We start from the raw sequence: 27143 nt of genomic DNA, 5'->3' as shown, positions 1-27143 counted from the left end.
CGAAAAATATGGTAATACCTTCAACTCCCTTCTCTAACACCAATTGACACCATCAGAGAAAGCGTCAACCTACACACTAATAGTAGTAAAGGGTAGACTGATGAAGTGGTTGATTGTTCCAAAAATTATAACAGTAGCCCCATTGGCTTTACCTCACAGATACGCAATTGATGAAACTATAGCATCACTATATCGATTAGTTCTTTTAATGTTGTATACTTTTATTAAGTTGGAGTAAAGGTTACGTTTTATGTGCTTCTTTTCATTTTCCTACTTCTACCTACACTATCCTCAACCACTTCACCCAACTGTTTGGTGCTGTTCCTCCTTAATCTTATTCTCCACCATCACCAATGATAAGCTCTCCAACCTAATTTTAAAATCCCACTTCGCCACCTATGCATTCAACCCAATCCAATCACACTTCATTCACAACCTCACTGAAATCTTTACTCCTACCTAACTCTTCAACCTATCTCTAACCAAGTATCTTCCCTTCCCTTAGCCTCCTTCTTGGGGTAACCCTTGATTCTACCCTATTACCGTATATACTCGAGTATAAGCCGAATTTTCAGCTCAGTTTTTGTGCTGAAAAAGCCCCCCTCGGCTTATACTCGAGTCAGCAAAAAAAAAAAAAAAAAAATAATTATTTTTTTTTTATTTTATTTTTTTTAGGAGGGAGGGTCTATGACCAGCCACAATATTAATGTATAGAATCTCCCATAAAAAAGTGCAAAAAAAAAAAAAAAAAGATTTTAAAAACATAAAAGTTCTAAGACACTCCTTTTCCTAGAATACATACAAAAGTAGAAAATGACTGTGAAACACATACACATTAGGTATCCCTGTGTCTGAAAGTGCCTGGTATACTGAATATAGGGTATCTGCAGTGCTCCTGTTCCGTCAGGAAGGGGTTAATAGAAGCACTGCAGATACCCTATATTCAGCCAGACTGAATTCCAAGTGGGGGGAAGAAAAAACTCAGTCCTCAAGCTCAGGGAAGGGGCAGACAGACAACCAAAACACCCCCTCCCCTTCCCCAGCATCTACTGCACCCAAAAACTCCGACCGTTTTAATTTTTGAAATTTTCCAGTAGCTGCTGCATTTCCCCCCCTAGGCTTATACTCGAGTCAATAAGTTTTCCCAGTTTTTTGTGGTAAAATTAGGGGGGTCGGCTTATATTCGGGTCGGCTTATACTCGAGTATATACGGTAATTAAGCATGTCACACCAAGCTCTCAACACTTTATGCCACCTCCAATAAAAAAACAATCATCAAATCTTCTGCTTCTACTCAATCCTGTAACACCCTTTTCCATGGCCTCACAGTGGAGTAGGTGGCCTTGAGAAGATTCCCCCATAAGAAAAAACTTCAAGAAGACCTTGAAGACTCACATCTTTTTGGGAGAGCCTACAACTGTCATTATCACAATCTGAATAGCCTCTACCCTATAAGCCCTATATTTACTCTCATTCTTTTTATGAATGTGGTAGCAAGTCTAGTCATCTCCTAGCCCACACAATCAGAGCACATCAAATGAATCTCAGGTGCCCAAGCCCACTTCACCAAGGGCACATAAGACACATATTGCAACCCAAATTGGCTTGGGTCGCAATATGCTAAAGCACATCAAAGCACTACATAACACTCGATAGGCACAGATAAGGGTTAATGGGATCCTCTCACCTTGCTTTACAATCAGAAACAGCTCCAGCTATTGATGTCCCTTTCATCCCTTGCTATATGCACCTAGTAATCTCCCTCCATAAAAATTCAGATTAGAATTCTTAGAATTGAAAATCTACATCATGAGTGATTTTGCAGATGATGTCTGGCTGTATGTTTCTCTGCTCCTTATATTTCTACCTGCTATAATATCCTCTATAAGCACACATATTTATTTTAGTAACTTTAAGATTAATATTTCAAAAAGTACAGCATTGAATGTTACTATTGCATTGAACACAGTGTCCAAACTAAAATTCACATTCTCTTTTCACTGGCATCAAATACCTCAGCCTGCATATATAAACTGAGCCTTCTGATGCATATGTTACCGGCAATGTATGAAATCCGGCATTCTACAGAATGCCTAAAATTAGCCGGCAATATATGAAATGATTCATCATTTCACACATTGCCTAGGCAGTCTAAACAATGCCAAATCAGAAAGCTGCAAATTATGAAATAGGTGACATTCTCTCTTCGGCAAGGCACTAGCAGCATCTCCACTCACGTGGTTCTAGTATGAACCCACCGCACGCGCAATACGACGCTCTCTGCCATTGCCTCAGGCTTAGACTTAGTTAATTTTGTTCCTGATTGTCCATGAAAATTTGGGAGGAGGAGCCCAATGCCCGCGTGCACACGCAATACGGCAGTCTCTGTCGTTGCCTCAGGCTGGAGTGTTGGAGAAGGACATGAAACAACGATTCGACAAGGAACTGTCCAAAATTTGAGGGAATGCTGCCAAAAACAGTATTTGCTTTGGCCCTTAATAAATTTTGGATTTTGTACAACTTTCATTGTATTTTCATAATTTTTTGGGCAATGGCACTCTCATTCCAGTTTTGGTTTTTCATACTTTGCCTAAATAGCATTTGACATTCTTTAGAATGCCTAGGTATTCTATACAATGCCTAGGCAAAGTATGTAACGATTCTCCCATTTCAAACATTGCCTAAAAACGCTGGGCATTCTATAGAGTGCCTAGGCATTCTATAGAATGCCTGCTATTCATACATTGCCTGTAACATATATAATCTTAACTATATTCCCATACTCCACTCCATTCAATGGAACCTTCAAGGTTGGACTCAAAAAACCTCCTCTTAGCTGGGGTAAATTTAAATCCTTAAGATGAATATCCTCCCCGATCTCTTATACCTCATCCAAACCATTCCAGCCCCTTCTGAACACCCTTTTGTTTAACATTATGTAAACTATTCAGCAGATTTATGTGGACCGATGGAACCACAGGATTCCTTTTCCAGTCTCATCAGGAGCAAGCAGAATGGTGGTTTGGATTGCCATCATAGCAAGGAATCTAAATTTTGGGTCAGAATGTAGGTCTCTTCCCCCTTGAAATCCTCCCCTGGTGTTCTAAAGTGTATTCTAACATGACCCTAAGATTAAAGGATTCCAGATGAATTCCAGATTCCAGATATCTCACCCCCATAAATAAGGACATCTCACCAGCCAATGTCCCTGTGTCTCTGGGCAAGAACAACCGACTTACACGCATTTGCTTTACCATATTACTACTACTGAAAGGTTGCAAGCATATAAATCCCTAGTCCCAGACCCAGACATGTCCTTTGGGGTTCACTGTCAATATATTCAACGGCAACATTTTTACAAGGGGAACAGGGTGAGGCTAGACCTACATTGCAAAATCTTAACCATTGAGAGCCTTTGTGTTTCACCTATACCACCACTGACACACATATGTACCCTATACAGGCTTATGATTAATGGCCCATATGGCCTCTCTCCTCCATATATAGAAAGATGAGGACACACATATCCCTCTTAGGCATGGAACAAAGCCTTTCAATTATGCCACAATTTTTCCATCTCCTGCAAAGCCCAATAAACTAATTATAAGATCATGTCCCAATGGTACAGGGTTCCAGCAGTCCGGCATGCCACAAAGCTCATCACTATAAACCTTTCTTGGAGATGCCTCCAAGCAAAAGGTACCACTCTGCACAGCTGGTGGGAATGTAGGGATTCTAGGCAACAGTGGCTGAAGTGATACCTAAGGTAACTGGGTTCCCAATCCAAAATAAGTCTGTCCTTTAAATACTTTCTGTCCTACCTGGGAACACTAGATAATTTTATGTACCTTGATAAGCTTTATGCTAATGATAGATAGAACAGTCATTCCAGGCTGTGGAAGTCTGTTAGAGACCCTACTAATTTGGAATTGTTCCAGGAGATGAGATATCTATATAGGATGGAACTGTTGATGGCTGACCATGGGTGGTCTTTTAATATTCTGGTGAATTTAATATTCACTGTCATAATAATAGTTTTAGAAACATTTGGAATACTTAAGATGTACAGCTACAGTTGTTATGCAAATATTGCCTTTTAGGCTACATAATATAATAGGATATAACATATATAATGGTGATTTTCCCCTTTGACTTTTTTGTCTCTAGACACTGAGAAACATCAATTCTATGCCCATCTTCTCCTAATCTTCCAACATCTTCCTCCTCTATATCAACCACTTCTCTTGGCAGATAATAATATTAACACAAACCATTTTTTTTTTGGGGGGGGGAATGGGGAGATCAGATGTATTGGTACTTCTGATGCTCAGACTGAAGAAGATGTAATTGGATGTAATTGGCCTATTTTAAAATCAGATTCCTATTTGGTTGGAGTAATTGGTGAGAGACCAAAAGTGACCTTTAGGAAACAATCAAAGCTATTGGTGAGAAGTAATTTTTCAAATTGGATATCTGAAAAGAATCACATTAATTGGCCGAACTCTAGTACTGCAATGTTACATAGATGTAGTTGCAAACTTTGCAAATTCAGCCAAATCTGAAAACTTTCTCTAATTCTATGGATGACCAAAGATATAAGATTCACCAATTTGCAACCCCAAGTCCAAAAAACTTAGGATGCTGTATAAAATGTAAAGAAAACAAGAATGCAATAATTTGTGAATCTCATATAACCATATTTCATTCACAACAGAGAATGTAACATATCAGAAGGTAAACCTGAGACATTTTTTTCCCTGTCCTTAAAAAATTAACCCATTGATGGACAGCAAGATATCTCCTAGAAAGAGATGCAGTCTCTCAGAAGCATCTAAAAATTGAGAAACAATTTCAGAAAAGTGTTGCTCAATGTAAAATTGCAAAAACTTTGACTATCCTACCATCTGCAGTACATAATATCATCGAAAAATTCTGAGAATTTGGAGAAATCTGCAGCATAAACAAGGTTGATAGTTAATACTAGATGCTTGTGATCTATGGACCTTAGATGTCACTGCATTAAAAACATGTATTAATCACTGCACGGGCTCAGGAATATTTCGAGAAATCACAGCTCTCTGCTCAATCCACAAATGCAAGTTAAGGGTGTGTCATGCAAAGAAGAATCCCTACATCAACATTGTTAGAGTTAAGTCCTCCATCTTTGTATTTTGGCAGCCATCTTGTACTCTTTCACATATAAACTGTATAAGTATGTATTTTTCTGCTTAAGTCAAGGAGGCCCCTTGTTAGACTTTAAGGAATGTGATAATGAACGTTAATGCATAGGTTGCTAATCCTTATCTCTCAAGGGCCTCATTTTGAGAAGATGCAGCTGACTTTGTATATCTCTTATCTCCTTTACATGATGTATGGACACATAACCAACAAAAGTATTAATCTTATGGTATCTGGGCACTCTGTCATATTTTATGGTATATGAAGGTCGCTTAGAGTGTGTATAGACACAGAGTCTAAAGAACGTGTCATCTTATCTCTTTTGCCATGATATATACATATAGACATAGTCTGGGATGTTAGCTCACACATAAGTATTTTGAATCCTTCTTTGTTTCATGGGAAAGTACATCCCAGTGTGGAAAGCTATAATGAGATGCAGATTATAATGAGCCTCAGCCAATAGCCATGTGCCAGGCTTGTCTTATATCTCTATAACCAATCATGATTGTACTGATTAGAATAGCCAAGCCAGCTCTTTGTCTGTAATGTATTTAAACTACCTTTTTCTTACAATAAAATCAGAACTCTTTTGATACACTACCATCTTGTGTCTTAATCAGTTCTCCAGGCCTAAAAGAAAGATGGCTGCAGTCCATCTAGGCCTGTTAATTAATTATCTAATTAGGACCTCTACAACATATGGAGGGATCCATATGTCCCTATCAACATAATCCAGAAACTGATGTCTTCTCTGGGTCAAAGATCTGGACTGAGGAAAAATGGAAGACTGTTCTGTGGTCAAAAGAATCAAAACTTAAAATCTTTATGGAAACCACTGAAACTGTGTGCTGCGGACAGAAGAGGAGAAGGACCATCCAGCATGTTTATCACCACACTGTTCAGACACCTGCATCTTAAATATTATGGGGTGCCATGGACAGGTTACATTACTGGAAAGGCACTATCAATGCTGAACAGTATATAGAGGTTTTAGAGTAAAATCCAAACATCCCTTTCAGGGAAGGCCTTTCATATATCAGCAAGACAATGCTAAGGCTGAAGCCCCATGTTGTGAAAATGCAGTTTTACAGTACTTGCAAACTAAATGAGATTCTGGCTAATCCCATCCACACATTGCAGAAAAGAATCCACAGTGGAAAAGCTGTGTTTTCAAAAACTCCCACTTTTCAGAACATTGCAGTATGTCAATTATACCTGCAGAAATACTAGTGTTTTCCATATAAGAATAATGAGGGCAGAACGTCTGCAGAGAAAAACTCTCCAAAAATGCAATGGAAAACACTGCAGAAAAAACAATGCATTTCCACTGCAATTTTTTTTCGCTGTGTTATTTTGCTGCGTTTCTCTGCATGTATACTTAGGTTAAACATCATGAGATGAGTCCAAATGCTGAACTGGCCAGCCTGCAGTCCAAACCTTTCACTAAAAGAAAATATTTTGTGTATTAAGAAGTGAAAAAATATGGCAAAGAATATCCAAAACAGTTGAGCAGCTGAAATCATATCAGGGGGCACAAGGAGTATTTTGGCACGAATTCTGACACATTGATTTCAATGGGTTCCGCGCGGAAAAGGGAATGCAAATTAATTATCTAAAAATCATATAATGTGATTTCCTGGATGTTTTTTTAGATTGTCTCTCTCACAGTTGAAGCGTACCTACGATAAAAATTACAAACCTCTCCATTCTTTGTAGGTAGGAAAACTTGCAAAATAGCTATTGTATCAAATAATTATTTCCCCCACTGTGTATGCAGCTATGATATGTACATATAACATGTATATTCAATCTGCTTTGTCTGAATATCTTGTATTTGACATTTTTTTGTACCAAACGCTTACAACTAGGGTTGAGCGATCGTGTTCGGAAAAGATCGGATTCCGATCGGCGATCGAGAAATTTTCACGATTGCGATCGGAATTCTGAACATGATCTTTTTAGGTGGGATCGAGATCGGTACTATTTCCCACAATGCTTTGCTCAGCCTTCATACTGAGTATACGCTCCGCTCATTCTGAGTGGAGTGTATACTCAGTGTGAAGGCTCCGCTGCGGTTCCATAGGAATGAATGGAAGCAGCCGACACAGCCTTAACCCCCTGCGCGCCGGCTGCCTCCATTCATTCTAATGGGAGACTAAACTAACATCTCTAGTAGCTACTTACCTCCAGAGATGGCTTCTCCGGTGCCCGGTGTTCTCCTCCTTCTTCGCCTCGCTGCCGCTCCACGCTGCTCTTCTCACCTCGCTGCCGCCACCTCCCAGGTTAGTGTTTAAAGAGCTAGGAAGGCGGGGCTTGTGGCTTAGGAGAGTGTGGGCGGGTACACGTGACGTCTCCCCTCCCAGTACCCGCCACACTCTCCTAACCCGCCCACACTCTCCTAATCTGGGAGGCAGGGGGCAGCGAGGCGAGAAGAGCAGCGTGGAGCGGCAGCGAGGCGAAAAAGAACACCGGAGCAGCCATCTCTGCAGGTAAGTGGACTCCAGGGGGGACTAAGTAGCCAGAGGATTAAAAAAAAAATCCTCTGGCTACTTAGTGATTCACTACACAGTGTGGATTCTAACAATTAAAGTGTTCAATTGTTAGATTCCATGCTGTATAGTGAATAGGATTGCTTTTAAAATCTGATATCCGATTAATAAAAAAATCCCATTGACTTGCATTGGGATTGGAATTGGGATCGAGATCGGGTTCGAATGAAAAATGATCGGAAATCGGATTTTAAAATCGATCCTGAAAAGTCAAGATCGGCTCAACCCTACTTACAACCTTAGTAGAATGAAAAATGCTTTGGACAGTCTTACAAGGTGCTAGTCAAAATATGGCAGTAACTTTCAGAAGTGATCAGGCAGGCACTGTTGAGAATCACTGTATTCACATGCAGCTAAACAGAAAGCACTTGATGGATCCATCATAGAAATCGGGCTATATTCACACAAATAGATCTTAGATGCGATCTATACAAATCCACAGTTCTCGCCTGATTTGGGTGAAATGTGGCACGCCCCCCTCTCCACACACAGGAGCAGAATACTGGGCACGTTACATCTTGCTAACTTGCCCCCGTCATGAGATTGGGGCCCCTAAATTTAGGCCCTATACATATAAAGGGGAAAGGTGAAAGTGAAAGCGCTGAGGGGAAAACAACAGTTATGACTGACAGGGACCGATTATAGTGATGGCGCCAAAGAGTCGCCACTAAAGGGACCGCACCACCACACACAACATACAAACATTTCACAAACACCATATAAACATCACACAGACAGCACATATACACCAACCCACAAGCACAACACCACACAAATGCCATAACACACTACACAAATATCAGGCCACTCCAAAAACATACAACTCAAACACCACCCCACAATACCACAACACCATCCCATAAATACCACATGTACACCACACACACATGCACGCACGTAAGGACCACACACGCATGCACTCAGATGGGTGCACCCTCTACACACGAACGAACAGAGCACATGTATACTCACACACAACTACCACACGCATGGACAATTGCACTATGCACGCACAAACACATGGATCACATGTGCACATACACGCATACATATACACGGACCACACACGTGCATGCACACACGCATACATACATATAATAATAATAATAATACATTTTATTTATATAGCGCCAACCTATTCCGCAGCGCTGTACAATTTATAGGGTTCAGATACAGACATACATAACAAAGAACGTCATTTCACACAATGGGACTGAGGGCCCTGCTCAAAAGAGCTTGCAATCTATGAGGTAGAGGGGGTGACACTAGAGGTAGCAGGGGCGGCATTGCTTATACAGTGTTCAGACAATTTTGTGCATTAGGAATTGTGATAGGCTTGTCTGAAAAGATGCGTCTTTAGTTTGCGTTTGAAACTGTAGAAGTTGGGAGTTAATCTTATTGTCCGGGGTAGAGCATTCCAGAGAAGTGGTGCAGCTCGGGAGAAGTCTTGTATACGAGCATGGGAGGTTCTGATAATAGAGGATGTAAGTGTTAGGTCATTGAGTGAGCGGAGAGCACGGGTTGGGCGGTAGACAGAGATGAGGGAAGAAATGTAGGGAGGTGCGGCATTATGGAGAGCCTTGTGGATGAGAGTAATAACTTTATATTTTATTCTATAATGAATAGGCAGCCAATGTAGTGACTGGCACAGACCGGAGGCATCGCTGTAGCGTCTAGCCTGATAGATGAGCCTGGCTGCTGCATTCAGAATAGATTGTAGAGGAGAGAGTTTAGTGAGGGGAAGACGAATTAGTAAGGAGTTACAGTAATCAAGGCGAGAATGAATCAGAGAGACAATAAATGTCTTTAGTGTATCTCTGGTAAGGAAAGGGCGTATTCTGGAGATGTTTTTGAGGTGGAGGTGACATGAACGTGCGAGTGATTCAATATGAGGGGTGAAGGAAAGGTCTGCGTCAAATATGACCCCAAGGCAGCGGGCATGCTGCCTAGGAGTTATAGTAAGGCCTGAGACTGCAATGGATATATCAGGGACAGATCTGTTAGATGGTGGAAACAGTAGTAGTTCAGTCTTAGAGAGATTTAGTTTCAGATAGAGCGAGGACATGATATTAGAGACAGCAGAGAGACAGTCACTGGTGTTCTGTATGAGTGCAGGGGTGATGTCACGGGAAGATGTGTATAATTGGGAGTCATCAGCATAAAGATGGTACCTGAAGCCAAATCTGGCGATGGTTTGTCCAATGGGGGCTGTGTAGAGAGAAAAGAGCAGGGGGCCGAGGACCGAGCCCTGAGGAACCCCAACAGCAAGGGAAAGAGGGGAAGAAACAGAGCCCGCAAATGATACACTGAAAGTGCGGTCTGAGAGATAAGAGGAGAACCAGGAGAGCGCAGTGTCATTGAGGCCGACTGAGCGGAGCATAGTGAGGAGAAGTTGATGGTCAACAGTGTCAAAAGCTGCAGAGAGGTCCAGAAGAATAAGAAGAGAGAAGTCACCATTGGATTTAGCCTTTAGTAGATCATTAGAGACTTTTGTGAGAGCTGTTTCAGTAGAGTGCAGAGCGCGGAAACCAGATTGTAAGGGGTCAAGCAGAGAGTTAGCAGAGAGATAACGGATTAACCGAGAATAAACCAGGCGTTCCAAAAGTTTAGAGATGAAGGGGAGGTTAGAGACGGGTCGATAGTTAGCAGCACAGGATGGGTCCAGGGAGGGTTTTTTCAGTAGCGGGATTATAACAGCATGCTTGAAGGAGGATGGGAAGATTCCAGAAGAGATGAGAGAGGTTAAATATTTTAGTAAGGTAAGTAGTGACAGCAGGGGACAGAGATTGGAGAAGGTGTGAGGGGAAGGGGTCACTACTGCAGGTTGTGGGGCGAGATGAAGAAAGTAGCTGGGAAACTTCCTCTTCTGTGACAGGTTCAAAAGATGAGAATGGACAGTCTAAAGTGCGGCTGGTGAGGGGATCAGTACTATCGTAGGTGTGGGAGTCAATGCCACCTGGGGCTTGGGCAGTAATTTCCTGACGGATCTTATCAATTTTATCATGGAAATACATGGCCAGGTCATCAGCACTAAGGTCTGTGAATGGCGTCTGCACCTTGGGTGTGAGTAAGGAGTGAAAGGTTTCAAAAAGCCTTTTAGGGTTGCTGGAGAGAGAAGAGATGAGGGCGGTGAAATAGTCTTGTTTGGCGAGGTAAAGGGCAGAGCTATATGTTTTAAGCATAAACTTGAAGTGGAGGAAATCTGCAGGTGAGCGTGATTTTCTCCAGAGACGTTCGGCACACCTAGAGCAGCGCTGAAGAAATCGTGTCTGTACATATGGATCACACGCTTGCACACACACACCTACACGCACGCGCACACACAAGCATACATATACACGAACCACAAACGTGTATGCATACACACATACATAGATACGGATCACACGCGTGCACACACACATACTTACACGCACTGACAAAACATGACTGGTATCCTTAGTCACTGCTTACACACGACAGTATTTTTCACGGGACTCCGGGCCATGGATTTGGCAGTTCCATAGACTTCTTTGTGCACAAAGCTGTGAATTCTGCTGGCTCTATAGAAGTCTATGGAGCTGTAGAATCCACAGCCCGGAGACCCGTGAAAAACGCTGTAAGGGTGCATTCAGACTACGTAACGCCGGGCGTGTATGAGAGCCGTACACGCCGGCATTACGGCAGACTGCCGAACACTTCCCATTCACTTCAATGGGAGCGCTCGTAAACGCCGCTGTTACGAGCGCTCCCATTGAAGTGAATGGGAAGTGTTCGGCAGTCTGCCGTAATGCCGGCGTGTACGGCTCTCATACACGCCCGGCGTTACGTAGTCTGAATGCACCCTAAGTGTGCAAGCAGCCTTACTGAGCAGCAATATTGGTCAGGTGAAAACTGCCACATAGTAAGATTGTCATTATTGCTTAATTTACAGGGAGCTTTCATCACTGAAGCTGCTGTGGTAAAGTGAAAGCTGTAGCTAAAGCCCCACAGCAGCTTCCTATATATTTCACATTCCTTATGTAGCCATTATTGACTTCGACTCAAAAACCGCAACAAAATCTGCAACAAAAAAAGCTGCGTTTCAGCAATGTGGGGCCTCAGTCTGTGAGGCGGTTTTCATTACTGAGATGTGAGCTCCTTCAGGTCATAGTAATACTGTGTGAAGGCTGCTCTGTATTTACTATTCATCCTATTACATCTCTTATATGTGTCAGGTGAATACTAAAGGGTCGTAGTTTATACCACCTAATATCTATTGAATATGTAAAATCAATAAAAATGTTGAAATTAAAAAAAAAAGTTGTTGTTCACATCAATGTTACGACAAATGAGTAAAATGCCAAAATAATAAAAATGTTAAGTGGAAAAAAAGATTTACTGCAGCTCTGATGCACATCCCACCCATAGTGTCCTAATGCTCCCCATTAGATGGCATTTATAGGAGTGATGCACTTACTTACATTCGTCTGAAGACTAAGTCTAATCAACATTCACATTTCTGAGCAATAAACTTCCAAAATGTCATATTAAAATAAGTATATACATAGCAAATGTGGGGAAAAAGAATTTAACAATTATTTCTGACTCAACTTGATTTCAGCTCAGTAGCTGTGATATTTACGTCTCATGGTTGACTTTCCACCACTGCTTCAATAATTAACGGCCATTTTTTCTTGTAACACAGATTAATACAGAATTGCCTGCCATGTTCAGTTTCTTCTTAAAAAAAAAAAAAAAAAATTCTAAAAGCCCAGTTTGCACAAATAACAATACTTCATAATTTTCTGACAAACTATACTTCAGAACACTGAGGATGAATGACAGCTGACAATTCGTCAGAAAGGGACTTCTACTCATTAGTTCTGCAGGTGAACGAGATCAAAATACTTAATATTATACATTGCTACAATAAAAAATAATGCAAAATCAATGGCGATCACAGACACTCGCAACTATCCATTCATAGGAGAATGAAATGGCAGCTATGATATTATCTGTAGAAATGTGTGTCTTCCATGCAGCTACCATTCTGTGCCTCTATCTCATTTTAGCCTGCTTTTTTTTTTTACTGTCTTTCTTCTCGCTATTAATTATTTAATATAGGCTTCTCATGCTGCATTACTGCTTGTTAAGAGCTTCCCCAGAAAATCTAATTCTATCAGCACTTCAGGGGAATTCAGAGAAGAGACTACACAACGAGAAAGAAGAAAATGGAGGTGGAGGAGAGCAGTAGAAATAAGAAAGATGTTGGGAAGGCATGAGGGAAAAAAGCACTACATCAAACGCAGTAGATCAGCAGGTAGAAAAAATGGTTAACGCTGACAGAAATATCAGAGGTGGGACAACCATATCAGGCGCATTGTGTAATATATGGCATGGGAATTGCAGAACAATATGCTTTAAGATTTCTTTTTAAGCTCTTAAAAAGAGAAGAAAAACCCTAGAGATAGAAAAATAAAAATAAAGCAAAAATAGATTAGGAATAATAAATGACAAATAGCAAGGAACAATTTAGAAAGCTCCAAAATAAAGAGATACAGAAAAAGAGAGATGTAGGAAGATCACCCACCTACTGAGTTCAGAGTATTACGATCACCATTAAAATCCTATTAAGCCCATTAGAGTCTGCAGGAAATGTACTGAATTGGTTTTATTTTGCTTAGAGTTTCCTGAGCACATGAAGTCTGCTCACTGCAGATGATTTAACTGATGTATAAATATTACCTACAAAAGAGGATTTCATTCTGCCACTGCATCAAGTAACACCCTGTCCCATACAACTACCCAAAGTGGCAATTTTCAGAACAAATGGCCACAGTGATTTATAAGTGATGTATGTCTCTGTTAGGTCTTGGAATACATTTATAGCCAGTTAGGATTTTTAGATTGAGTACCAGCAATGTTCTGTGCTATAAAATGGAACTGTGTGTTAAAAGGTGACAGAAAGGTTATAAAGCATTTCATTGGTAACAATATTCCACTTCTATCCAGTCTATTGTCATTTACAAATAGCCATATGTGATAACTAGAGATGAGCGAAGAGCGTTTGATCGAATTGGTATTCGATCGAATATCAGGTTGTTCGATATATTCGATTCCAATCGAATAACACGTGGCAAACGCAGTAAAAATTAGAATCCCCTTCAACCTTCCCTGGCGCGTTTTTTGCACCAATAACTGTGCAGGGGAGGTGGGACAGGAACTACGACAACGGAGGCATTGAAAAAAAATTGGAAAAACCCATTGGCTCTCGAAAACATGTGACCTCTGATTCATAAGAATAGTGTCGGCCATCTTCGTCTCATTTTTGTTTTGGAGTGATAGGGAGAGCTTGTTCTCAGTGAGAGAAACATACAGTGAACCTGCCAATCAAGCAGCAGGGTAGCAGCAAGGGATGTGGGCAAGGATGTGGATGTGGATATCCAGCTGGGTATCCAGTCCACAGTCCAGGTACTGGAGAGGGACTGCCAGCATTGCCCACCGCCAGTAGCAGCAGGGGACGTAGGTGAGGACATGGACGTGGATATCCAGCTGGGTATCCAGTCCACAGTTCAGTTACTGGAGAGGGGCTGCCAGCACCCAATTCACTCATCCTCCTCCTCCTCCTCCTCCAACCCCAGCCCCCTTCACCCTAATGTAATTCTTAAAAAGCTTCATTAACTTTTCATGGATACCCCCCAAAGGCCTGCAATGCAATTTTTTAGGGCTCCACCCCAAGGGCCTGCAAAATAATTTTTTAGGGCTCCCTCCAAGGGCCTGAAAATTAATGTTTTAGGGCTCACCCCCAAGGGCCTGAAATCTAATTTTTAGGGGTCACCCCAAGGGCCAAAAAATAAAACACTGCTGCTACAAGACTCTAGTCACCCCAAGGGCCAAAAAATAAAACACTGCTGCTACAAGACTCTAGTCACCCCAAGGGCCAAAAAATAAAACACTGCTGCTGCATAGCTCTAGTCACCCCAAGGGCCAAAAAATAAAACACTGCTGCTACAAGGCTCTAGTCACCCCAAGGGCCAAAAAATAAAACACTACTGCTACAAGGCTCTAGTCACCCCAAGGGACAAAAAATAAAACACTGCTGGTGCATAGCTCAACTCACCTGAAGGTCAAAAACACTGCTGTTTAAAGGCTCTACTCACTCCAAGGGCCAAAACAGAGAGAGACAGAGAAACAATCAGACTCTGTACATAACTTGTATGTGACACCAGGAAGGGGGGGGGGGAGCAGGGACTCTTCTGTCCTTATTAACCCTTCTCCTGCCAATCAGAGAGCATACTATACATTTGTCTCTGATTGTCACATACAGGTATAATGTAATTCCCCCCTGAGCTTTACTAGTGGGGTATTCTTATGTTATACTCCCTGAAAATAACCAGGAACTTTATTGGCACTGTGACTCAGATATTGTGCAGGTCGCAGCGCCAAAAAAAAAAGTCGCACCAAACACTTACTCAACATATACACAAAGTCGCAAATAAAGTTTACATTTCAACCAATCCCTGTCCTGTCTATACCTGAGCTTTGTACAGTAAAATACGTCTCTAGTGATGTACGTTACACGCTAAAATAATAGTAATAACTATTATCACTAGAGATGAACATACGGATTGCTAACATTTTTATAGGGGGATGGAAAATGACATATTTATGTAAAGTCCTATTTAATTTGCATGCACAAAATTGGATGGCGCATTTCTGCGATTTTGGCGATTCTTTAACACCCAGCCCTGTAAATATATACATGTGTGGTATGTACGAACTCCTCCCATATTGCAGTTTTATGGACAATACATTATGTTTGCAGAAAGGGATTGCTTGAGCTGCACTTTAGTGGCAAATTTGAATTTTTGTGCAATTTTTGCTAGCAATCTCTGTTTGCCGCAAAATTGCATGAAGGTGATTGTATATATGAAGTATTAAATTGTGTTTTTATATACGGTATGCTGTGTAATCTGAAAAAAGTTAGATTTTGATTTCACAGTCACAGTTTGGTAGGTGCAGTATAGCTTTTTAACATATTATTTGAATAACAGCAAAATCCTGCTTATCTTCTGTATTCGTGTTTTTGGGAGTCTGAACTCTTGTTGTAGTTGATGTTTGTGGTACATATAGTATATATACACATTGTATACACCTTAAGATATTATTTTAAATGTATTTTGTATATGAATGTGAGATTGAACATGAGTTTTAGGTGCAAATATGTGTTTTAGTGCATTTTTTCAAAAAATTATTTGTGTTGGTCGCAAAGTTGCATGAAGGTGGATGTGGACATTTGTAATCTTCAGGTTATCTACTTTCAAAAAATATATAGGGTTTAGGGGTTCACTTACTTTTCATGGTGTGTAATCACTACATTTTATAGGATGATACTTTAACATTTCCAGCTTCAAAGCAGATTTTTGTTCCTTCCAGTTCTACCGATTTTCTGAAGACACGTGCATGCGGGTGCAGGCCATAGCAATATGAATTAACTCTGCACATGTTGAACTCTTATTTTTCGGAGTTTTGGTGCATTTAATTTTTTTGGTTTTTTTCCGCTTTTAACAACTAGTATACATTTATTTGCATTTTTTCATAAAACATTCATTCAAAATTGCAAGAAGGTGCCTGTTCGTATACAGTACCAAGTGGCATTCTGACAATGCTGCAGGTGTCTACTTTAAGAAGATATATAGGTATGAGGGGGTTGGATGTTTTTTTAATGTTGCAATTTAGGTTTGATTTGTCCATCTCAAAACTGTGAAAATTGCTCTGGCTACTGGAGGTGCAAAATTTCCAAAGACCCTTGGCAGTGAAAGGGTTAAGGTAGTTGTCTAGGTTTTTTTTATATACTTAGGATAAGCATTAGATATTTAATCAGTAGGGGGCTGACAGCTAGCCCTCGCATGGGTTAGCTATTGGGGTATGCATCTGGTCTGTGTACTGTACAGTGCACTGAGCCAGAAGCAGATAGCCCTATTCTCTTTATAGTGACCAGCCACCAGTACTCTTCAATTTCAGTCAATGGCAGTAGAGCTGCAGTGATGGTGCCTAGCCTCTATACAGGGTACAACATTTTCTGCTTCCAGCTCCATGTATTATATAGTACTTAAACTGGAATCACCCCATACAACTGATCTGTTCAGAGGCCAGTTGTCAGTCCTTAGATATGTATGGTCTATCTTAAAGATAGGCCATAAGTAAATGAAAACCTGGACAGCCCCTTTAATTGACTGCTTACATATTGGGTACCTTTACCAAAGCATACAGTTTAAAACAATTCCAGGAACTGAAGAGTCACAGGAAGAATAACAAGGCATTGCACCAGTGTATGTGAGCAATAAATGATGTCTATTTCCGGGACACAATTTTGACCAAATGGACGTGTTAAAGCAAGTTATATAGGTAATACTGATTTTAGGACACTGTACTCACTACACCAGATCAGAAAAGTTAGTATAATACACCACGTTGCCCGTCGTGCTGATGCAGTGTGGGTGGCCAGAAGTCTTGTCATTCTGTTTCTCCAACTCTGCATCACATGACCAACCCTACTATACTCCTGCTGCTTGTAAAGTGGGGTTGGTCACGTGACCTATTCTCTGAGAGTCAGCAGAGGAAGCAGATCTAAAAGACTATAACACAAAGGTGGTTGTTTAAGGATCTTGTTACCTTTAAGACTACTGTTTACTGCCCTTTCATAACAAATCAAGTAAAATTTAACAATGATTCAGACAGGATGCTTCTATTCTTTCATCTTTCAGAGGCTTTCCAACATGAATACTATTGAAGATATCATGCAGATGCAGATATCACTTAATTTCAATTATATAGCCGTGAGCCTAAATGTAATGTAAAAAGTTTGTATATGACCCTACTGGGTGCGAGTGATATACTTTCCCCTAGACAGGGTTCCTCTTCTTCCCCCTACCTTCACCTATGCACCTTGACGATGCACACCTTCCATATCCCTTTATGTTTGTGATTATTATATTCCTTTGCATTTTGGTTTACACTACTCTTTTCGTGTATTGTCATATGTACAGTTTTCACCACTCATTGTTTATACTAACGTTATCATTTGTACACTGTATTGTCTGCTGTTACTCAATAAATACTTTTGAAACTAAAACAATTATAAATAGAAGTGTTTCTTAAAATCATAATTCATAAGTTAAAAAAAATTACTCACCTTGAAAAGTCTCAATATATTGGCTACCATGATGGAAACAGAGCTAGAAGATGCTCCGATGACTCCAACCACCCTCTCAGGTTGAGCAATAATAGGGTTCCCACCACTTAGACAGCGAACTTCTGCCCTATCCTTGTCTATAAGTGGCTGGACAAAGCTTAAAGACTGCTCTAGAGCATGTGTATCTCGAGAACACGTATCCAGAATTCTTGCCCCTAAGGTAATATTAGGCAAAAGGTCAGGATCAGCATTGATGCGATCAAGGGCATACAGCATTGCTTCTAAGCGATGTATTCCCTTCTCTTTCTTGAGTTCGCCACATGCTCTGCCATCGCTTCCCCTTCCATGGACAGGAAAAAGGCCTCCCAAAATGAGGTCACCATCTATCCTCACAGAATTCATATGTGGAGAACCCTTGGGTTTGGACCAACAAGTCCATGAACCTAGAAGTACCATAGTGCATACCATTATTGTAAACTTTGCCACATCCATAATGTAGAATTTTGGAAAACCAATAAAAGTCCTTTCTCTGTAAAATCCCACTCCAAAGTCAAATTGTCCAGAGATCGGTTTGTTGACTTAAGATGCCAAGGACATGACGCTATGCAGTGTTTGCTCATCAAGAATCAGACATTCTAAAAGAAAAAAGACAAAATAAATATATTAATAAGGAATCAGGATCTTTTTGTGGTCCATTGGGTTGGACTTTTCATTGCATATTAAAAATTAGTGATGAATTACTGCAGTACAATATGAAGGTAATTCAGTTAATTCATATGCTAAGGCATAGTTACAGTAGTAAGGCATAGTTACCTAGCATAAAGAAGCATGAATTTGACTCATCCTCCAATATAAAGAGAGGAAGGCAAATGTTGATTTATATTTTTGTGCTTGACATTTGCAGGTTAAATGTGTTGTGAGTCATCTTGATAAATAAACCCTCACAGTTTTTTTTCTAACACTGGGAACATTAATGATATTTCACCATAATTCTATATTCTTTCTGGAATAGTACAGTAACCAGAGCTGTTGATAATAACCATATAAGTAACAGTATATATGAAATCAATAACCTTTGGATATGTCATCAATATTATACTGTATCTGTGTTATTGAATGGGATAGACCTGCAAACCAAGCACGAAAGCTGTAAAATGTATGACACTGTTTAGTTTGCTATGAAGAGTGCTAGTAGTGCTATGAAGATGTTGCAGTTTCTTCAAACAGATGATTTATGGGGTTCAATGTGTCAACCTGATGTTGATCATGTATCCCAAGAATATAAAATTCAGAGAAATACAATACAATAATGTATATTATACATTCCTTAATCACATCAAACGTCAAAGAAATTTTAAAATTACATTGATAATTTATTACTTTGGAAAATATTTACTCCCTCATGACATGTCGAAAATCCTCTTGTAGTATGCTATAATTTCTGATAAGACCCCATACTTACAACCGAGTGTTCATCTTCTGTAGGGCCAAGTTTGCAGCAGAATGCACTCAGATAACATAATATATATTTACTTAAAGGGGGTTGTCTCATAACCAGCATATCCATACTTTCAATGTAGTATATGGATGGGCCAGATCTCCCAGAGAAAGAGGTTTTCATTTTGTGGATCCCATTTTGACTCATGGGGGAAGAGGTCTGAAATGGAATCTCTACAATGTCCATAAAAAAGATCATCATACACATTAGAAGCTTGTTGGACAAACCCATCCATCAATCTGGGAGAGTCCAGTCAGCCATGTAAAGTGTATGAGGCCCATCTGACTTATAGATATCTCAGGATAGACTTCATGTCTATAAAAGAGCTACCAGGAAGTGCAGGAGATATGAGAAGACAGACAAGAATCAGGTTGATGCTGGAGCTAAATAGGAGGCTTCAATCACTACCAAAGCACTTTATTCACATCAATACACATCAGTACTTTTCTAAATAAGTCCTAAATCTTTCTGAAATGGTTTCTGAGAGAGAGACAGTTATAGAGCAAATTCTCCTGTACTTTCAGTGACCAGATTATGGCAACTAGTCTCCTCAGAGAGCTTCAAACTTCAGATATAGCATACAGAGCGGGAAACTGCTAGAAACTGCATATAATGACCAGAAGTAGTCTAACTCCTCATATACACAAACTCAAAAGCTTATATTAAAACGTAAAATGAAACAACACGTAGGCTTGGGACAGCACATGTTGAATAATTGTTTTAATTATGTACTTTTCTCATATGCCAAGTGAGATTTCCTATATGTCACCAATGACATATGCCCCCCACATTCTCACATTTTAAAGAGAAACTCAATAATAATCCTGAGACTCCCATCATAATTAATTATTAGGGAGTCTTATAAATTGTTTGCCAAGCAGCTAACCAAATATGTGTGTGACGTTGCTCAGCAACATAAGCCACCATGTGTAGATGACTAATTTGTATCGGCACAGTGTTATCTACCTTCTATGTCATTAGCAGAGTAGAAACAAGATGACAGCCATTCCCCAATGCTAGAGCAAAGATTTCTCAATATATGTTTGACCGTATCTGTAGGAAACAAATGGTAGTGGTAGAGTTTTGTCTTCTTTTAGAATTGTTTTTTGTTTTGTTTTTACTTACAGAAAAAAACAAATAGTATTTACAGTATATATTATAATAGATTGCATCTGCATATAAAAGGAAATCCAGGAGCAAACTCAACTAAGATAAATAATAAGAAAAATGTAAGCCCTCTGAGCATATCCATCCATATCCATGCCTTTTAGAACTAACTTTTGAAACTTTTTAGCTGTGTATATCCTCAGTTTTTCTGCTTCCATTTTGTTAGAGTATATGCATTTCAATCTCACCCTTTTACTCCCCTTTGCCTGGATCCTTTTTACCAATGCATTCCCGTTTTCATTATCTACGTGCGCCTTCTCTTTTCCCCTCTGGCTCTCATTACAGATAATATTTCTTCTCTTTGTGTGCGGGGAGGGGCAGCTGCAGTATCTGCCCTGTGGCCCCTGATTACAGTCGCGGGCTATAGAGAAACAGTTTAGCTTACAATCTGCTTCTGACAGTACTCAGGACAAGATGAAGGTGCTGTGATAGCATTATATGTTTAAGGGAGGGAGGATTTCATTTCTCAGCTCTGGAATAGCAGAGGCAACTACACGGCAGGAAACAGCTGACAGTGCCATGTACAAGAATACAATATAGGCACTAGCTGGGGACATTACAGAAAGTGAGAAAATGCAATGTATTCAGTTTATTTGTACTGAGTTTATTAATAATGACAAATTGCAGCAACTCTGGCTCCATGAGGTAAACTGCCTTTTTCTTGTCCTGTAGATCTATGGACACTAATACAAATTACCGTCACTCATCCAGCACTATTTTGTTTTTGCATAAATTATACAAAATTTACTTGTACGATATTGAGCATTAATGCCAAAGGGGAAAAAAAAAAACACTAAATGAAAATGATAGGCTTTGCAATTTATGGACTTTTCAGATAAGAACATGAAATTCTGCTTAAATTTCTATGTTCCACATACTTGTACCTAGTGACTGTATAAGGGTTAAAACCCTGTGCCTCGGCTTCCTGGAAATCACAGTGAAATTCTGTCTTTATCAGCTCTCTAAGGGATCAGAAAATAGGTTTCACCAAGGAGTGTCACGTTCTCAGACAATCTATCTATCTTGTAGATACACAAAATAAGGGGGCAGTATTAAAACAACTTGTAAACATTTAATTGTGTTGTCTATATATTTAAATGTAAATGTCTGAAAAGCAAAATAGATCAATAATGACAAAGCAGTATGCACAAAATCCGTACATGTGCCACTATCTGTTTAGTCAAAGACAATAGAGAAGATATCATCCTTGTTTTCTCTTCCAAAATGTAGGACCAACAGTTTGGCACATATAGCGACACGATATAGATGCAAATATAGTATTATATATCTGCCCCATTGTAATTTTAATTTTGTAAATGCATAGACAAATGTGGTGGAAGAATATTTTTTCTGTGTCTGCTATACCTTACAAGTGGGCACAGTATACTGCATACACCACAGAATTTTACATATGGTACCTATAGGTGTGTATGGCATAATCACAAACTGGATTTTTGACAGAATTTGACAGAAAAAGTGCATCATGTTTCATTGAATGCCATATGATGGCGCTATTATGTTAATTGTTATATAGTAAATGACCATCTTTTGCATGTAAATCTTGTCTAGCTTGCTGTTGAACATTACATGAGATTATATTAAATATACATATTTCACAAAATCAATATACTTAAAATCTGGTGATAAACCTTTATATTAACTACAAAAATACAAGTCAAATTTATGTGGTAATGTTATGTTGCTCTCAAAGGTTACAGCATAGGCTATTGACACAACTGCTACAACACAGATAATAATAATAGTTCCTCATAATTATCAAGATCAACAATATGCCATTATTCACACATCTGTGTTTGGGACAGGAATATGTGTCAGTGTTCACAAGCCACAACAATGTATGGAGACTACACAGAGGTAAGCTAACATAAAAGGATTTGCACCTGTTCTGAGTATTCAACCTACTTCTGGTTCTTACAACCAGTCTTGTAAAGCTGCCAATTTTGTAGTGTGAGTTATAGTAAATCTGACAGGTTGAGGCATCCCTGTTCCAGCTGCCTAGATTCCCATCCTGCTCCATCCAATTTCTGGAAAAGTGGAAAGGGGGGCCCAAAATAGAAAAAATCACAATTCTTGCAAGCAAAATAAACATGGAAGTGATTTTTTTCATGCTTTGTACACTAGAGAACTGTGTTCAATGAGATACAGAGCTGAAATCTTCTACACAGACATAAACACCAATATATGAATTATTGGCTGCACTGGTATAAAATGTGCTCAAAGAGGTGTCTTTGGAATGTCTCTGCATCAGAGTCTGATATCTAGATTTTAGCCATATCTATTTGTCTTCTTTTTTAGAAACTGGTATGAAAAAGTGCAAATAATGGATAAAAGACACAATTCTGCTTACAAGTGGAATCCGTGTCAAATTGTGTTTTTTTTTCACACCTATCTTTACATATTCCCGCAACTGGATTAAAGGAAACAGTTCTGGCTGTTTACAACCACTACGTAGACTTATTGCATATTTTACAGCTTTGCAATGGTATGTAGAATACAGGTATAGCTTTACCAATTAACTCTACACTGACCAGAAATACACTTAAAGGGATTCTACCATTAAAAAACTATTTTTTCTAGGTAACACGACGGAATAGCCTTTAGAAAGGCTATTCATCTCCTACCTTTGGAAGTGATCTCCGCCGCGGCGTTCGTTCAAAATACCGGTTTGTACCGATATGCTAATTAGTTCTTTCGCAGCGATGGGGGCGTCCCCCAGCGCAGGAGATGCGATGGGGGCGTCCCCATTGCTGCTCGAAAACCGACTCCAGCGCCGCCTCTATCTTCTTCTGCATCCGCCCCTTCCTTCCTCGGCTTGACGTCGGACGCCTGCGCAGTACGCTCTGTTCGGCGAACTTCGCCGAACGTACTGCGCATGCCCACAGACATAGTGCCGACACCGCAATTTTGCGCATGCGCAGTACATTCGGCGAAGTTCGCTGAACAGAGCGTACTGCGCAGGCGTCCGACATCAAGCCGAAGAAGGAAGGGGCGGATGCAGAAGAAGACAGAGGCGGTGCTGGAGTTGGTTTTCGAGCAGCAATGGGGACGCCCCCATCGCATCTCCTGCGCTGGGGCCCGCCCCCATCGCTGCGAGAGAACTAATTAGCATACTGGTACAAACCAGTATTTTGAGCGAACGGCGCAGCGGAGATCACTTCCAAAGGTAGGAGACGTGTTACCTAGAAAAAAAAGTTTTTTAATGGTAGAATCCCTTTAAACTTGTGAAGTGAGCAAACAATGATAAGTAACATTTTCTTTTATATCATGTAGCTATAAAAACCTGGGCAGAGATGGCACCAGGATCTCAGTAACAGTGAGCATTTCTGAGATGTGATGGTAAAACATCAAGGACTCCTCACAACTTACAAGATCAGAGCCAAATTGGTTCCAAACACCATAACACAATTGTTGTGACAGAGTGACAAGAGTTACCTCTACACAACAGTGGACATTTAATTTTAATATTATGGTTGATCAGTGTATGTCTATTGATGTATATTGACATAAAACTGATACAGTCAGTGTTATATGTTAAGAAAATAATCAGAGCAGAATTTTAGACACAATTTTACAATTAAAAAAAACATGCTCAGGGTTGGGCGTTCACTGTAAAGAGCATTTTATTTCACTTTACTGACTTTACTGATATTTTCCTAGAATTAGAATGGTACTGTGTAACAACCAGGAAAATCTACATATCACTCATACCACATGGTATTGACTAATGGTGAGGAATAGTAAATGTCTTGTATAAAGACTCTTCCGATGTAAAGAATGGCGCTGGGTCTCCCACTAACACTTTTACTTTTATCCACAGGATATGGCATAAGTGTCTGATCGCTGAGTGCCCCTTGACAATGGAGTGGTGCTGCACATGCTCAGCCACCAATCCTTTATGTTCTATGTGACTGAAGGAGATTGCCATTATGGGAGTTCCACAGACATGATTTGAGCAGTAGTCAACCATATTCATTACCATTTCATCCACAAGGTGCTCATGAGACCACCTTTCTTGTGATTGTTGGGTTCTGGACACTAAGACATCTTTCCCCTTTAATGGGGATATATTAAATTAGAGTTATTCACGGGAAATTTCTGGTAAGGCAGCAGATTTACAACATGCTTTATAGCAATGGTTTTTTTGTGTTATCCTTAAGAAGTGTAATTTCAGGGGTGAAGCATCAGTGATCCATGACATTTTGAAAATGAGGAAGGAATGTTTTTCTTTTACATATACTGGGTACAGGTATTCTAGTTTGCATACAGGGGCATAACTACTGTCATAGCCGCTATATCGGCTGCTCTGGGGGCCAGTTTTCACCTACCTATCCCTGCTCTTTTTCACAGTCTTCTCTGCTTAGGCCTCCAGGAATTGTCACGTTATGTCCCATTGTCACTTCCTGATGCTCTTCAGTGTCAGGATATAATATGCAGCATCCCATGGAGGAGGAGGCCATGGAACTGGAGTAAATGAAAATCAGCCATTACCTGCGAAACTAATCTAGTAGGTATGGTAGAGGGTTGCAATAAGATATGGTCGTTGGTGTGAACGTAGGGTCCTGCCCCAAATTTACAGTAATGGTGTGTCACACTTGAGTAGTGCCAACACAAAATTTGTATTTTTATTTGTCAGTAGAGACAGAGTTAAACGTTTTTCAGTATCAGGAGATACCTTCATCAAACTCTTAATAAAGGATGACATAGAGGGAATGCTCCTGTATATTCAATGTGGTAATAGCGAATTCTCTGCATAATAACCAACAGGCATAATAACCAAGGGCGTGCCCTTTTCTTCAGCGCTACAGCATTATGTTTGGTGCCGCGTCCTTACATACTGACCATCTGTTGCTCTCATAAGCGGACCCTGTTGGTTATTATGCGGAGAATTCGCTATTATCACATTGAATATACAGGAGCATTCCCTCTATGTTATTTTCATCCTTTATTAAGAGTCTGATGAAGGTATCTCCTGATACCGAAAAACGTTTAACTCTGTCTCTACTGACAAATAAAAATACAAATTTTGTGTTGGCACTACTCAAGTGTGACGTAATCTAGTAGGTAGAAACCTAAAGTACCTCTGTGGGGGCCTGTATGAGGGAAAATTATATTGTGTAGGGACCTATAAGGGGGCTGTTACTGTATTTTGGCCCGTAACATTGACTCTTGCTGTATGGGGACTTGTAATGGGGGACAGTTACTATATGTACACTTGTAAACTATATGGTGGCCAATAAAAATGCAATATACTATGTGTGGGATCAGTAAATAGGACATTATACAACATGGGGGCCAGAGTGGAACCAGTGAAAAACTTGATATGTGGTCCTAGCATTCCTAGTTAAGCACTTGCTTGTATACAACCTCTTTCAAAATAAATGTACTATTATGATACATAAAAGGTTATGTCCAATCCAAGATATAGAGGACATCAAGTATGAAAACTACAACAAAGAAAATATACAGCAGTTGCCCACAGCAAGCAATGAGATTTTTTATTTTGTGTTTCGTGAAGTGGAAAAAATCAAGCCTACTATGTGATTGAGTTTGTGATTGGGGGCACAAATACTCCCATGTTTTATCCACTAGTTTTCATTTGTTACTACACCAAAAAGCATTAAAAAGGACATGAGGATTAGGTGCATTCAACTCAACCTATATGTATCTCCATTTGCAATGGAAGGAGAGATGTACATTAAAGTGAAAACCTCATTTTTCTCTTATTAATGTATAAGAATGGTTTAAAGATTTTTTTGCTCCAATGCATATTTACATAGTAGATAAGGTGGGATGAAGACACAGGTCCATCAAGTCCAAACCCAGTATTTACCATTAACAAATACCCTCGTTTCCTTTCACCGAGCCAGTTGTGAACCCAAATTTATATCTTTTCCCCCAGTCCAAACATTCACATTTGCATATCAACCTTTTATCTGGTAGAGTATCAATAGCCTTTGAAAAGTCCAGATACACCACGTCCATTGCATTACCAACTGACCTCCTCATAGAAATTGATCAGATTATTATGGCAAGACCGATTCCTCATAAATCCATGCTGATTGGGCATTACAGCATTGAGATACTCCAGGATAGCAACTTTTAGAAAACCTTTAAAGGGATTCTATCAAAGAGAAAATTCATTTTTAAATAAGCATATATTTGCATAACCTTTAGAAAGGCTAATCCAGACATACCTTCTGTTTAGTAATTCTCCCAGCCATTTTTTAATTAGCCAGCTTTTATTGATATGGTAATTAGCCAGCAAGGTGCACTCCGGAAATTCACTGCGCACTGTCTTCTGTGTGTACACAGGGGGAGGTGAGAGCAGGGAGGCTTCTGCTACTGATGATGATGATGATGATGACGACTCATCAGCCTCCCTGCTCTCACCTCCCCCTGTGTACACACAGCACACAGTGCTCAGTGAACTTCTGGTGATCATTGCTGGCTAATTAGCAAATCAATAAAAGCGGGCTAATTCAAAAATGGCTGAGAGGATTAACAATTTAAAGGTATGTGTGGAATAGCCTTTCTAAAGGCTATGCAAATATGTGCTTAGTTAAAAATGAGT

At 39.9% G+C, this 27143-nt stretch overlaps 1 protein-coding gene across 1 annotated transcript in view; it reads right to left on the bottom strand.

Annotated features, from left to right (window-relative positions):
• The window catches only part of GRM4 (glutamate metabotropic receptor 4), a 240234-nt gene that overhangs the window by 190151 nt on the left and 22940 nt on the right, over positions 1-27143 (bottom strand). Inside the window, exon 2 of the mRNA XM_075264267.1 lies at positions 17887-18521. Within this exon, the coding sequence (XP_075120368.1) occupies positions 17887-18378 (492 nt within the window). The 5' untranslated portion in view covers positions 18379-18521. The remainder of the gene's footprint in view (positions 1-17886; positions 18522-27143) is intronic.

This window comes from Leptodactylus fuscus, chromosome 2 (genome assembly GCF_031893055.1).
Source record: "Leptodactylus fuscus isolate aLepFus1 chromosome 2, aLepFus1.hap2, whole genome shotgun sequence".
Lineage (NCBI taxonomy): Eukaryota > Metazoa > Chordata > Amphibia > Anura > Leptodactylidae > Leptodactylus > Leptodactylus fuscus.
This window is presented reverse-complemented; position numbering and strand designations above follow the sequence as displayed.